Genomic DNA, 13,332 nt, shown 5'->3' on the forward strand with positions numbered 1-13,332 from the left:
CTAACAGTTACTCTGTTAACTCAAGTGGCAGAGATCTCTAAGGTGGATCTCAAGGTTCAACCTTGCTGATGAACCAGCTGGAGGATAGTATGATGCCATGTGATGGAATTGCTGATTTTTCAGATGGCTTTTTAAAAAAACCTAAGAAATTATACACAAAAAAACTCCTAAAATCAAAGTAGCAAAATCAAGCACTATTAAGTCAAGAAATGTCAGTATTGAGAAATACCTGTGCAACCTTAATTCGGGCCCTTGTGCACAAGCATTATGATAGAGCGCTTAATCACATGGTCACATATAATTTTTTCCACAGGATCCCTTCCTCATTCAGTGCATAGGATAGACCTGCTCTGGGGATGAATCAGGGTTGTATAGTGAAAGAGTACAGTGGGATTGTATGGGGTTGTCCACAGGGCCTCTGCATCGTTTGTTGCAGAAGCTGGAAGATGTGTGATAAATAAGACAGTGGATTGGAGGAAGGAGACTGCATTTCCTCACTTTTCAGTGCTTGACTTTGCAAACTTAATGTTCTTTTAATGTATTTTTGTGTATGTAATAGCTTTACATACATTTATACAGTATAGTAAAAAATAATTGAGACCATTTTAGATAATGTCATTTTGAAGATTAAACCTAATCTGCAGTTATTTCTTCATATGAAAAACTAAGGAAATAATTTGGCCAATAACCCAGCCAAAGGAAGAAATTAGGTTGGTCTGGCATGATTTGTTCTTGATGAATCCATGCTGACTATTCCTTATAACCCAGTTATCCTCTTGGTGCTTTCAAATTTTTGATAAGTAATTTATTCTAGTATCTTTCCAGCTATCATGGTTAGTTTGACTGGTCTGTACCTCACTGGGTCCTCTGTTCCCCTTTTTTTAAAGACAGGCATTATGTTTGCCCTTCTCCAATTCTCTGGGACCTCATCCATCCTCCATAAGTTCTCAAAGACAATCTGTAATGGTTCCGACATCACTTCAGCTGGTTCCTGAAGTACGCTAGGGTGAATTTCGTCAGACCCTGCTGACTTGAATACATCTAACTTATCTATTCTTTAACCCATTCTTTCCCTATTCCAGTTTGTGCTCCTTTCTCCGTTGTTGTTAATATTGTGTTGAACATTTGGTCAGTTAACTTTTTTAGTGAAGCCTCAAGTAAACTAGGCATTAAATCCTCAGCCTTCTTCATGTCATCTGTTATTAGATCTCCTTCCCTGCTCAGTAGAGGATCTACACTTGTGTCTTTCTCTTGCTCCTAAAACTTATTTATACAACATCTTCTAATTGACTATTATATGCTTCCGAGCTGTAGCTGATTTTATACCTCAGTTTTTCTGATTTCGTCCCTATGTGCTTGCAGTATTCCTTTGTATGCTTCCTTAGCAATTTGTCCATGTTTGCATGTTCTCTAGGATTCCTTTTTGATTTTCAGGTCATTAAAGAGCTCCTGATAGGAAGAAGAGTAAGAGGCCAGTATGGCTCTATCTTTCTTTTGCATCAGGACAGTTTACAGTAGTGCCTTTTATATTGTTTCTTTACAAAATCATCAGCTCTCCTGAATTCCTTTATTCCTTCAATTTTCTTCCTCTAGGACCTTAAGTACCAGTTCTCAGAGTTTGTTAAAGTCTGGAGTCCATGGTCCTTATTCTGCTACTCTCACTCCCTTTCCTTAGAATCATGAAATGAGTCATTTCATGATCACTTTCACCCAAACTGCATTCCACCTTCAGATTCACAACCAATTCCTTCCCACTGGTCAGAATCAAGTTTAAAATGGCTGTCCCCTTTCTCTACTTTTGGAAACAAAAAGTTGATTCCAACACATTCCAAGAACTGTGCTGTGCTGTATTACTTTCCCAATAGATATCTGGGTAGTTAACGTCCCCCATTACTACCAGGGTTTGGACCTATAGTGTTAGGTCGATGTCAGGCAATTTATGTCAACCTAATTATGTTAGTGTAAACACTACACTTCGCTCCCGCCAACGTAAGAGTCCTACCACACCAACATAATAATTCCATCTCTACGAGAAATGTAGGGCTTATGTTGGTGTAGTTAGGACAATGATGTGCCCATGTAGACAGTGAATTACTTACATCGGATGTTGGCTGTAATTCTTATCAATTTCATGGCTCCATGCTGGAGCTAGCTCCAGCTAGAGCCTGGCTGCCCTCCAGGCTCCCTGCTCCCAGCCAGGCTGCACCCACCCCACTTGGAGCCCAGCTCACCCCAGCCCCCCATTCCCGGCCCAGTTGCTGCCCAGGCTCCCTATTCCGAGTTGGGCTGTGCCATGCCTGCCCAACAACCTGCTCCCCACTGCCAGCTGGGCTGCTACCCGAAGGCTCCTGGCTCCCTGTGGGGAGTCCAATGCTGTATGGAGGCTTCCCACCACAGCCAGGCTCCTGGCAGGGAGCTCTGCGCCTCAAGTCCAGGTGGTTCCCAAGCTCCCGGTGGGGAGCCAGGATCCTTGGGAAAGCTGCTGGGCTCCCCACGGGGAACCTCAGGGCAGCTGCAGGGCTCTCCATGGGGAGTGGAGAGCCCAGGACATAGTCTGGCTCAGAGCGAGGAGCTGCGTGTGGAGATGAGCACCTAGGCTCTCAACCTCCCCACCCCCGGCCCCTCTTAAGTTGGTGGAAGTGCTTCTGGTGAGGATGCACACCACTGACAGGAGGGTCGTGTGGACATGAACCACCACAATAATTACTGAGGTGGTTGTAAGTCAACCTAATACAGGTTGACTTATGTTTCTAGTGTAGACTTGGCCCAGGTCTTGTGTTTTGAATATTTCTGTTATTTATTCTAGAAATGCCTAATCTACCTCTTTTCCAAAGTGCCTGTTTAGTCATACCTATACATTAAATGAACAGAAATATGACTCACGATAATGTGTACTTCTGAGAGATTGTTCACACTTCTTGCATGGTTGAAGTTACTAGATCTTCGACCTTATCCATCAACATAGGAGAGAATAAGTCTATTGGTTAGAACAGGGGGGCCTGCAGCCAGCACTGATGGGTTCAATTTTTAGTTATATCACCAAATCATTGCCTGACTTTGGGCAATTTAATCTATATGTCGCACTTGCCTCACTTTACTCAGCAATAAAATACATATAATACTTGTCTCACAGGGGTGGTTTTAAGGATAAAATGTTTGCAAATCCCTTTGAGTGCACTGAATGACACAGGCAATGTAAGAGCTATGTTTTACTATGATGATGATTAAAATTAGATGCACTCAGATTCAGTAGCAAATCTAGAACTACAGGAATCAAGGATCAAAATAATACAGCATTTTATCCATGGTTGGGTGTCTGAGCATGTAAGCTCAGCGGGGTCAACCACGTAGCTTCCAAGCAGTGAGGTGGAGAGACTCGAGACTGGGATGTTGAGGCCTTCTGTGATGAGGTCCAGAACTTAGAGGTAGAGCGATTGGAGTCTCCACTGATCGCTCCAGTAGCGTGGTGTACCAATGCTGATGTGGCCAGGCCAGTGCCACCAGGATCACCGAGGTTCGGTCTCTCCAGATTTTGAGGAGGACCTTGTGAATCAGCGGTATGAGAGGGAACGCGTAGAATAGGCAGTTCTTCCATGGAAGGAGAAACACATCTGCCAATGAATCCGGGCTGTTGTTTAGGAAGGAGCAGAATCGTAGGCACTTCCTGTTGGCCCTTGTGGTGAACCAATTGATCTGTGGAACTCCCCACTGCTGGAAGATATTGTTATTACATACCACTCGTGGTTGTGAAAAGACCTGCTGAGGTGGTCTGCTAGTTCGTTCTGCGACCCTGGAAGATAGGACACTTCTAAAAGTATGGAGTGTGCTATGCTGAACTCCCAGAGCTTGACGGCTTCTTGACACAGGGGAGAGGAGCGTGTTCCCCCCGTCTGTTGATATAAAACATTGCTGTTGTTTTGTCTGTCAGGACTGATATGCACTTGCCCTTCAGGAGAGGCCAAAAAGCCTAACATGCCAACCGGACTGCCCTGAGCTCCCTTAAATTGATGTGAAGCATCAGTTCTCTGAATTCTGTGCTCCCCAAGGTGTGCCCCCCACCCCATGGCTTAGCTGTCAGTGGTCAGACATCGGGATAGACGGGGTTTGGGAAATGCGACCCCTGAGCACACCAAGTATGGGTTAAGCCACCAGTGAAGAGACTTGAGAACGTCTGGTGGAAGGGTAACCACCATGTCTAGACTGTGCCTACTTGATCAATACACCGATGCCAGCCAAGCTTGGAGAGGTCTGAGTCGGAGCCTTGCACGTTGCACTACATACGTGCAAGATACCATGTGACCTAGGAGTTTTAAGCAACTCTTTACTGTGGTTATAGGGAATCATTTGAGGTCCTATATGATGTCGTGAATAGCCTGGAAGCAGGACTGGGGCAGGAACACACTGGCCTGTGCCGAGTCCAGCACTGCCCCATGAACTCTATTCTCTGAGTACGGATGAGCATTGACTTTTGAGTGTTTAGGAGTAGACCCAATTCATTGAAGGTGGATCTTATGAGGAAAACATGTTGATCCACTTGTGTTCTGGACCAGCCCTTGACTAGCCAGTCGTCTAGGTTAGGAAATACCTGAAACTGCCTTTTCCACAGAAAAGAGGCCACGACTGACATACATTTGGTAAACACCAAAGGTGCTGATGATAGGCCGAATGGTAGTACTGTAAATTGGTAGTGGGAACTCCCGACTGTAAACCTTAAGAAGTGCCTCTGGGGCGGGATTATGGAAATGTGGAAGTGTGCGTCCTTAAAATTGAGGGCAGCATACCAATCTCCTGGATCCAGGGATGGGATGATAGTGGCTGAAGAGACCATTCAAAATTTTCGTTTCTTCATGAACCTGTTGAGATTGCGCAGATCCAAGATGGGTCTGAGGCCCCCTTTTACTTTTGGTATTAGGAAATACTGGGAGTAAAACCCCTTTCCCTTGAGCTGTGGCGGAAACCTACTTGACAGCCCCCACCGATAGGAGCGTTTGTACCTCCTGGAGGAGAAGTTGCTCGTGAGAGGGGTCCCTGAAGAGGTATGGATAAGGAGGGTGGGAGGGGGGTTGAGGAAAAAGTTGAGAAAATATCCCTTCTCTACCAAGCGCAGGACCCAATGGTCCGAGGTGATTTGGGACCACGCTCAGTAGAAATGGGATAGATGTTCCAAAAACGTGAAAGAAGGATCCAGCTGAGAGGTTCGTATAGGGCCCTCGAGGGCATAACCCCCTGTTATTTGGTAGTTGGGGTTGGTGACAACATTTCTGGTTTCGGGGACGCATATGGTTATGGTCCTGCCTAAACTGCCCCTGGTATGGTCGTGTCATGGGTTGAGGCCTAAATTGCCCACGCTGGGTGGAAGGGGTGTGCAGACCCAGCGATTTTTGGGTGGCTTGGGAGTCTTTCAGACTGTGGAGTCTCAAGTCCGTTTTCTCCGAAAACAACGTGGTCTCCTCAAATGGTAGGGTCCTGAATTGTCTGTTGGACCTCCCCGGGGAGGCCCAAGGCCTGCAGCCATGAGCAATGGCACATTGCAATACCCGAAGACATTGTCCATGTTGCAGAGTCTGCCAAGTCTAATGCCACTTGCAGTGACGTCCTGGGGATCATCTTGCTTTCATCCACAAGAGCTGAGAATTCCGGCTCAGAATCTGGTGGGACAAGGTCCAAGAATTTGGAAATTGTGTCCCATGACGAAGTTATAACGGCTAAGGATCTCCTGCTGGTTTGCGTTACAAAGCTTGGAATGTATCTTCCTCCCAAAGAAGTCCAGCTTCGTTTCATCCTTAGCTTGGGAGGTAGGCCCTTGCTGCCCTTGCCTTTCCCTCGCATTAAGAGCCGCCACGACCAATGAGTCCGGCAGGGAGTGGGTAAACAAGTATTCATAGCCCTTGGAGGGCACAAAGTACTTTCTCTCGACTCCCTTAGCTGTAGGAGCCAGAGGGGATGGTGTTTGCCACAGGATGTGTGTGTTCTCCTGAATGGTCTTTATCAGGGAAAGGGCCACCCTGGTAGGTCCTGCCGGGGATAAAATGTCCACGATTGGGTCTGACACCTCAGTGACCAACTCCATCTGTACCCCGAGGTTCTGAGTGACCTTCCTCAGAAGTTCAAGGTGGGCTCTGCTGTCAGGAAGGGGAGGCCCTGAGGATGTTCCTGCCACTGCCCCATCTGGAGACGATGAGGAGGAGCCCGGAATATGGGAGATCCCCTCCTGCTCATCCGACTCCTCAAAACTCTGAGGCTCCGCCCCCCAATCGGTGTCCGCTTCTGTGCCGGCTCTGGTACTGTCCGTGGTACTGCAATGCCGGGTACGGTGCTAGGTCTGTTGTCGGGTGCGGTACCAATTGTGGTGCTGGCGGCAGTAGCGGTGGCTGATGCCTGGGAAAAATCCCTGGCCCTCGACGTAGTCCTTCTCTCAGACGGGACTGAAAAGGAGCGTACCAAAGTGCACCCCTGGCACTGGTGGTAAGCCCACCAGATCCGGAAGGGCCACTGGGTTGGCATCTGAGCCAGTACCCGCCATTGTGGTGGCCACGGTACCAGGGCGAAGTTTTGGTCATCCCTGCTGACTGGGAATGCCAGCGGCTACAGGGACTCATATGAGTTCTCTGGGACTCATATGAGTTAGTGTCTGATGCAGACTCTGATGGGTCTGCGCGTGGGGATCATAGTGGCACTGTGCTCGTCAGTGCCAGGAATTGGTGCCAGCATAATGTAGATCATTGCCAAGTCAAAACCGGCTTGCCCCTGGACTTCACTGGTGGCCTCTGAATCGTTTGGGGCCTCGGGACTGGTGTTGTGAGACCGTGGTCGGAGGAGTGCGGACCTGTTAATGTTATCAGGTCCCACGCCGCCTCATGTGTCTCAGGTGTGGAAGGGGGGTCCAAATCCTCTACCTGGGTCTCTTCCAGTGGCACCGGACTCAATGTTCACTCTCATAGGCCTGGAGTTGACAGTCGCAGCTGTTGAGCTGGAGGGGAGGTGCGGTCTTGCACCCATCTCCCTCCCTTGGATTCACATTCCTGTGCGCGGGAAGGAGAGCACCCTCTATCAGTCTTCCTGTGCTGCTTCTTCGGGATGGGAGACTGTGAGGGGTGCAAAGATTAATCCCGGTGCCAAGGGTCTCTGACCCCAGAGTCCTTCCTTGGCACTTCCCAGACCGAAGCCAGCGTGCTGTGCACCGACGCTGAGGAGCCTAATGCCATGTCCCTGGGGCTTGACTCAGACTGAGGGCAGAGAGCTGCTTCCATTAGCAGCAACTTTAGTCTGTGATCCCTCTCCTCCTTTGTGCGGGGGCAAAAGCTCCTACAGATCTTGCACCTGTCTGCTTGATGGGACTCCCTCAAGCACTTTAGACAAGCCGAGTGTGGGTTACCCTCGGGCATATGCTTCTGGCAAACCCTGCCCGGCTTAAACCCCTGGGTCTGAGGCATGCCCCGGGTCCGGGAGAGGGATGGGGAAGTGGGGGAGGGAAACACCCCCCAGTGCCCCAAGTCCAAATGTCAAACTAACTAAAACAAAATTTTTGAACTATCTTTAACTATTTACAGATAATAGGCTAGAGGATCGCTCGTTGAAGACGAGATGCAACGCTCCAGCGACTATCACGGACTGTAAGAAGGAACTGGAGACGGCGGGTTGGCAGGGCCCTATACGCGGCGCCACGAAGGCGTGACTCCAGGGGGCTTCAGAGCTGACCCGTACCATGCATGTGGCATGCATGCACCTAATTCAAATCGATATGAGCAAGCACTTGAAGAAGATGTACTATTTTTATACTAAGGCGTATACGAAGTATTATTTTATACGAAGGCGTGACTCCAGGGGGCTTCAGAGCTGACCCGTACCATGCATGTGGCATGCACGCACCTAATTCAAATCGATATGAGCAAGCACTTGAAGAAGATGTACTATTTTTATAGGAAATAAAATTTGGTTTCATTCCACATCTTCTAAACAGAAGAAAAACCTGTAATTTAATTATAATGAATGTTAAAGGGTGTATCTAATCCAGGAGAAAATGCTTAATTCAATGGCTGTACTCAATCCTGTTAGGAGATGGATGAGTAACTTGATCACAGTTGCTTTATTTAAAAACTCTACTTTATATTTCCATACGAGGAAAAAGCTGACGCTCCTGTGATTGCAATTTTACAACTGGCCTATTTAGTCTTGCGTGGCCTGATTTTCTAAAGTACCGAATATCTTTGTCTCCCAGTGAAGTCAATGAGATTAGTGACTTCTTAGCAACTTTAACAAATAAAGCCACTAATCTACAGGTTATTGATGGAATAAGTTTGGTCATAAAAAGTTTATACAGTATATTGTAGAACAGTATATTGTATACCTTCTGCACTTCTCCGTTTTTCTCTCACATGTTCTTGAGCTGCAAAAAGAATCTGTCGGACTACTTCAAGAGTAGCAAGCTGAATATCAGGCGATTCTCTGGTTAGGATCAGTCGATGCAGAACATTCAGCAACTCCACACCAAGCTCCTGTTGCAAAAGAAATGTTCAAAGTCTTGATATTCACATCAATTTATTTATTACCCACAAGCATCAGAGGTTAAGTATTCTAATGTAAATTTATACAATGCTTTTAAAATGTAACAGACGACATAAACTGAACATAAACTGCTTGGACTTCAGAATACTCTATGGTGAACTTCTGTTCACCTCAGAGTGAGACAGGAGATACAAAATGAAGCTTCAAAGTAGCAGTAAGCTATAATTGTATTCTCTCTCGCTCCAGGCTTTCCTTTTTATGTCTTTACGTAATGTCTTCAAAATACCTATGTGGACTGCGTCTAGACTGCCCATTCCACAGAGTCATTGCTTAAGATGCAAGTACAAAGTCATCCCTGATAAACAGATGGAGGACAACTGTGTAAATATAAAACTGTAATAAGATGGTATACATTTTTGTCAGAGCCTTGTGAACTGTATTCTCATTGCATTTATTTGCTCATTTCTAATTAGGAGCAGCTGAAAATCATTGTTTTTTTCTTCTTTTTATCTATCTAATGGTTTTGCCAAAGCGCAGATACTCTCCTACATATTAATTTTCTAACCTGAAGTACTTGACATCTGAAATGTTACTGTTTCAATGCATAACATTAAAATAGAAGGAATTAATGATTTTTTTTTAACTCCACACAGTCATTTTCTTGAAAGCCTCCTTCCATCTTCACCTAAGCTGAGAAGCTAAGTTCTGTTCCTACTTACTTCTGTTCACATGCAACCCCACTGCCTTCACACAGAAAATCAGAAGTTGAAGCTAAAAAAAACCAACCCACCAATCTACACTTCTAAATTTTGGAGCATATAGTGAGAAGGACTTTTTCCCGTCAATGTTCCCAAAAATCTTAAAGGAAGGAGAGGCCTCACTGCTTACACCAAACATACATTAGTTTCCAACCTGTCAAGCTTCAAACACAGGATCAAAAAGAAAAAAAAGTAGGAAATTTAAAACAATGATTCATGAAACTAAAGATGTAAGTCGTATTATTTAAGCTACAGAAGTTATTGAATGTTCTGTATGATACAGAACCATAAAGTGATAAGAATTCCCAACAGTAAAAGTGGAAGACAAGGTTTTCATATGCAAGAGGTAAACTGGGGTCTGAGAAGCAGACAATTTTCCTTGCTTTAGGGACAACTGAAAGGTAGAATTCCAATTAAAACGGTATGTTTCAGAGTAACAGCCGTGTTAGTCTGTATTTGCAAAAAGAAAAGGAGTACTTGTGGCACCTTAGAGACTAACCAATTTATTTGAGCATGAGCTTTCGTGAGCTACAGCTCACTTCATCCGATGAAGTGAGCTGTAGCTCACGAAAGCTCATGCTCAAATAAATTGGTTAGTCTCTAAGGTGCCACAAGTACTCCTTTTCTTTTTAATTAAAACGGTATGAGGAGTTCAGCTGTGCCAGCAAAAGCCTCGATTCTGGTCACAAATGCATCAGCCTTGGTGCCTTCTTCAAACAAATACTTTTTGTCATGGATTGTGCTTGGTAAATATTTTGCATGCATTCAATTCTTTGTTTAAAAAAAATCACAAGTATCACTTCACACAAATGAAGGGAGACTGCGATATCTGCTTTGCTTCCTAAGGATATATATTTCATTTAAACTGTGCTGTACATAAACAAAGATTACAATGAGGCCAGGCTGGGATACTCTGAGTAGTTTGTGGATTCGTCATATGGCAACCAAATCATGACATGTCCCTTTAATTAACTTTAATTACATTTAAACAAGATTGGGTTTTATGAAGGAGTATTAGTCATAATCAGAAGTGATGTGATATATATTTACTTCCAAAAGGGTCAATCATATCTATTTACAGTACTTTGAAAGATACAGTACAGCACAGTTTGCTCTTGAAATGGAAGAGTCCTTATTTTATAATGTGGTTTTGGGAATAGTGGCCCAGAACAGTCAGGACTTACTCAGGTAACGTGTTCAGACAAGTGTCAAAAGACGTAATTTTTAACGTTTCATTCAGAACAACAAAATAATGACTGACTGGTTAACACGTACGCAATGCCTGATAGATAAAAGAGCAACACTTTTTTGATGGGCAAATAAGTTAGTGTAGCACCACTGTGGATGCATCCACATAGGTCTGGCATTAATAGGGCTATGTAGTGGAGGTGCCTGCCCAGGCTAACTCTGTAGTGAAGACATATCCTCTGAAAGGATGGTTTATCTGATTAGTTTTCGCAGTTACATTAACATACCCTGGGATCTTCCTTCCTTCCAGAGATTGACATGCTGTTCCTTGACTGGAGTCAGAGAAATGACAACCAGCCATGCTACACATCTAAGTCATCTTTCAAACTGTAACTAAGTGGCAGTCTAGCAATGATTTCGATAGTATTCACATAGGTGGGTTTCTTTTTAATTAAATTTTAGTTTATTATTTCTTTCTATTTCTATAAAATTTTCAGTAAAAACATTTGGAATGCAAAATCTGAACTTTTAGGTGAAGTCAATGTATCAACACACTCAAAGAGAGCCAAAAAGTCTCAGGATCTACAAGAGTCAGAGAATTAACTAACTGCCACATTTCTGACCAGACAACAGTGTTTACAATCGGTGCCACAGACCAGCAAATGAAAAATTATTGTAGATTCAAGGTCAGCTGCGAGATCTAAGTGATACCAGACACTGTCACAATACCCTGGAATTCCAACTCATATTTTCTAAATTAGCATGTTACCTGATCACCACCTATTTTAGACCTAGGCCAAGGAACATCAAGAAATGCTTGCAGAGCATGTAGGCAAGCAGTAATGTTTTCCATTGCTGCATCTGATCGAGGCGAGCAGAGAAATTCCACACTAATTCCTGTAAATTATAGGAGAAAAAACAAAAAAACATAGGCTTTACTGAAAACACATTTAAAGTTATTTTGTAAATCAAGACAAGTATGCTGTCAATGCACTGAAAAGACATTGAAACAGCATATGCATCTTTTATATTTTTGTATGCCTAAGTAAATTAATCTTCAATTGTAAACATTTTGGGCAGGGACTTCTTGTGACAACTGGGCCTATGCCTGCTTGGGAATTAATCATGAAAAGTAGGTCAAGTTATTTTTAACAAAGAATGTATAATAGGTGCAAGAAAACCAGACAAGAAACCCCCCTGGATTAGTCCAAACAAAAAGGCCCTCTGATATAACTCAAGGACCGTGTTGAGGTCATGTATGGTAAACAAGAAAATGTGAGTCTGGAAATTAATGAACCAAAATTAGCATGTCAGAAACTTGGCCTAACTGATGGGCAAAATAAGAAAATGGGTTATCCCAGCCATCACTCCCTTTTGGGTCATTGAAGAAAGACTTTGGGGGAAATACGGAAGAACAGACAGAGGCCACCAAAGCGAGCTTCATCATCATGACTGTCACCCCCGACCATCTCTTGGGACACCGGACCTTTTTAACATTGTTTAATGATGGACAGTGACTGTGTTATTTTAACATCTTTGGGCCCCATATTCCATCTAAATTAACACTATAGACCTTGTCTTCCTTTATGAATATACAGTATCTGAAATAATTATGAACAGACTGAAACTTTTGGGCAACAGAATAGAAACAAATCATAATCAGCTTAAAAAATCACAGATAGAAGATGAAAATGTTGAGATCTGAGTCCACTAATTAGGAGGAAAATTCTTAAAAGCACCCCACAGAATTTTTGCCTTTGCATGAAATTGAGAACCTTGAATGTAGGATGTGAACTCTTGACATACTGATTTACATGACAGGATAAGTTTACAGAGAAACTGTAAACATAGCTTAGAAACTTAAAGGCTGAGACTTAGTAGTTTTATTTCACAAAAAGGCTGAAGTTTTTAGTTAATCATGTAGTTAATTATTTACAAACTCCACCTCACTAGCTAAATGTGGCAAAGTAGTCTATATGAACCCTGGGCCTGCTAACCCTAGTCCTGAATGAAATAACAAAACTGTTCTGTTGGGCCTCAGATGCCGAGTCTATGTTTTGCCAGGTTAAACAAAAACTTATTTAAAACTGTGGGCTATATTCCAGAGTAACTGCAATCAAGTCAGTCGCGTCACCTTATAGTTACACTGGTGTAACCAAAATTGAATCTGGTCCTAAACTCGAAGCAGAAGCACTAGAAGGTTTATGAGCATAGCAGTAAATTGGCATGTGTTCTGTTTACCTTGCATTGGATATTTTTTCCCAGCATAATCAGAAAGACAGGAAGCAATTCTGTCCCCAACATAAAAACCAATTCTTGCCACAGGTACTTCCAACATACCAATTCTTCACCAACAAAATTAAGAGCAGACAACCAAAGCATTACTGAGTGTCAACAGTATTATTTATACTGAAATTACTGTTCAGAATTTAAAATCTAGACAGATTACACGCTCATCAACCAACCCAAAATAAGATGAAATATGTCAGTATTCACATCCTCAGGAGATTTCACTGCAGCCCTGGAGGAGGAATCTTGACACATTGTAGTTGGGGTGACAGGTCTGGAGAGATTAGTTACTCCTTCATCTGGATCAACCACAAGGAAACCTGTGCTGGTGAGCCATAATGCTGTAGCGTAAAGAATTAGAGCCCAGGAGTTGTGATAGTGTGGTCTTGCATTTTCAATTGTCTCCGCAGTATAGAATGCACCACCTAAAAAAAAAAAAAGAACAGTCAGAGTTTTAAATGATGTGACTATTTTTAGTTGTACACAATTTCTCTTACAGGTTTGGGATTCTTTTCTGTTATTATAATGGTATTTGTGTTTTATAACATTTCATTGTATTTCTTAATTGTTTAACAGCCAGAGCTGACCTGGT

At 43.6% G+C, this 13,332-nt stretch overlaps 1 protein-coding gene across 5 annotated transcripts in view; it reads right to left on the minus strand.

Moving 5' to 3' along the window:
* The window catches only part of HEATR5A (HEAT repeat containing 5A), a 126,296-nt gene that overhangs the window by 12,379 nt on the left and 100,585 nt on the right, over window positions 1–13,332 (minus strand). For all 5 annotated transcript variants that reach the window (XM_084630957.1, XM_084630958.1, XM_084630961.1 and 2 more), the window contains 3 exons: window positions 12,917–13,165; window positions 11,221–11,348; window positions 8,348–8,495 (listed from right to left, as the gene is read on the minus strand). In XM_084630957.1, coding sequence (XP_084487083.1) covers window positions 8,348–8,495; window positions 11,221–11,348; window positions 12,917–13,165 — 525 coding nt within the window. The remainder of the gene's footprint in view (window positions 1–8,347; window positions 8,496–11,220; window positions 11,349–12,916; window positions 13,166–13,332) is intronic.

Source organism: Lepidochelys olivacea (genome assembly GCF_965140295.1).
Source record: "Lepidochelys olivacea isolate rLepOli2 genome assembly, chromosome: 6".
Classification (NCBI taxonomy): domain Eukaryota; kingdom Metazoa; phylum Chordata; order Testudines; family Cheloniidae; genus Lepidochelys; species Lepidochelys olivacea.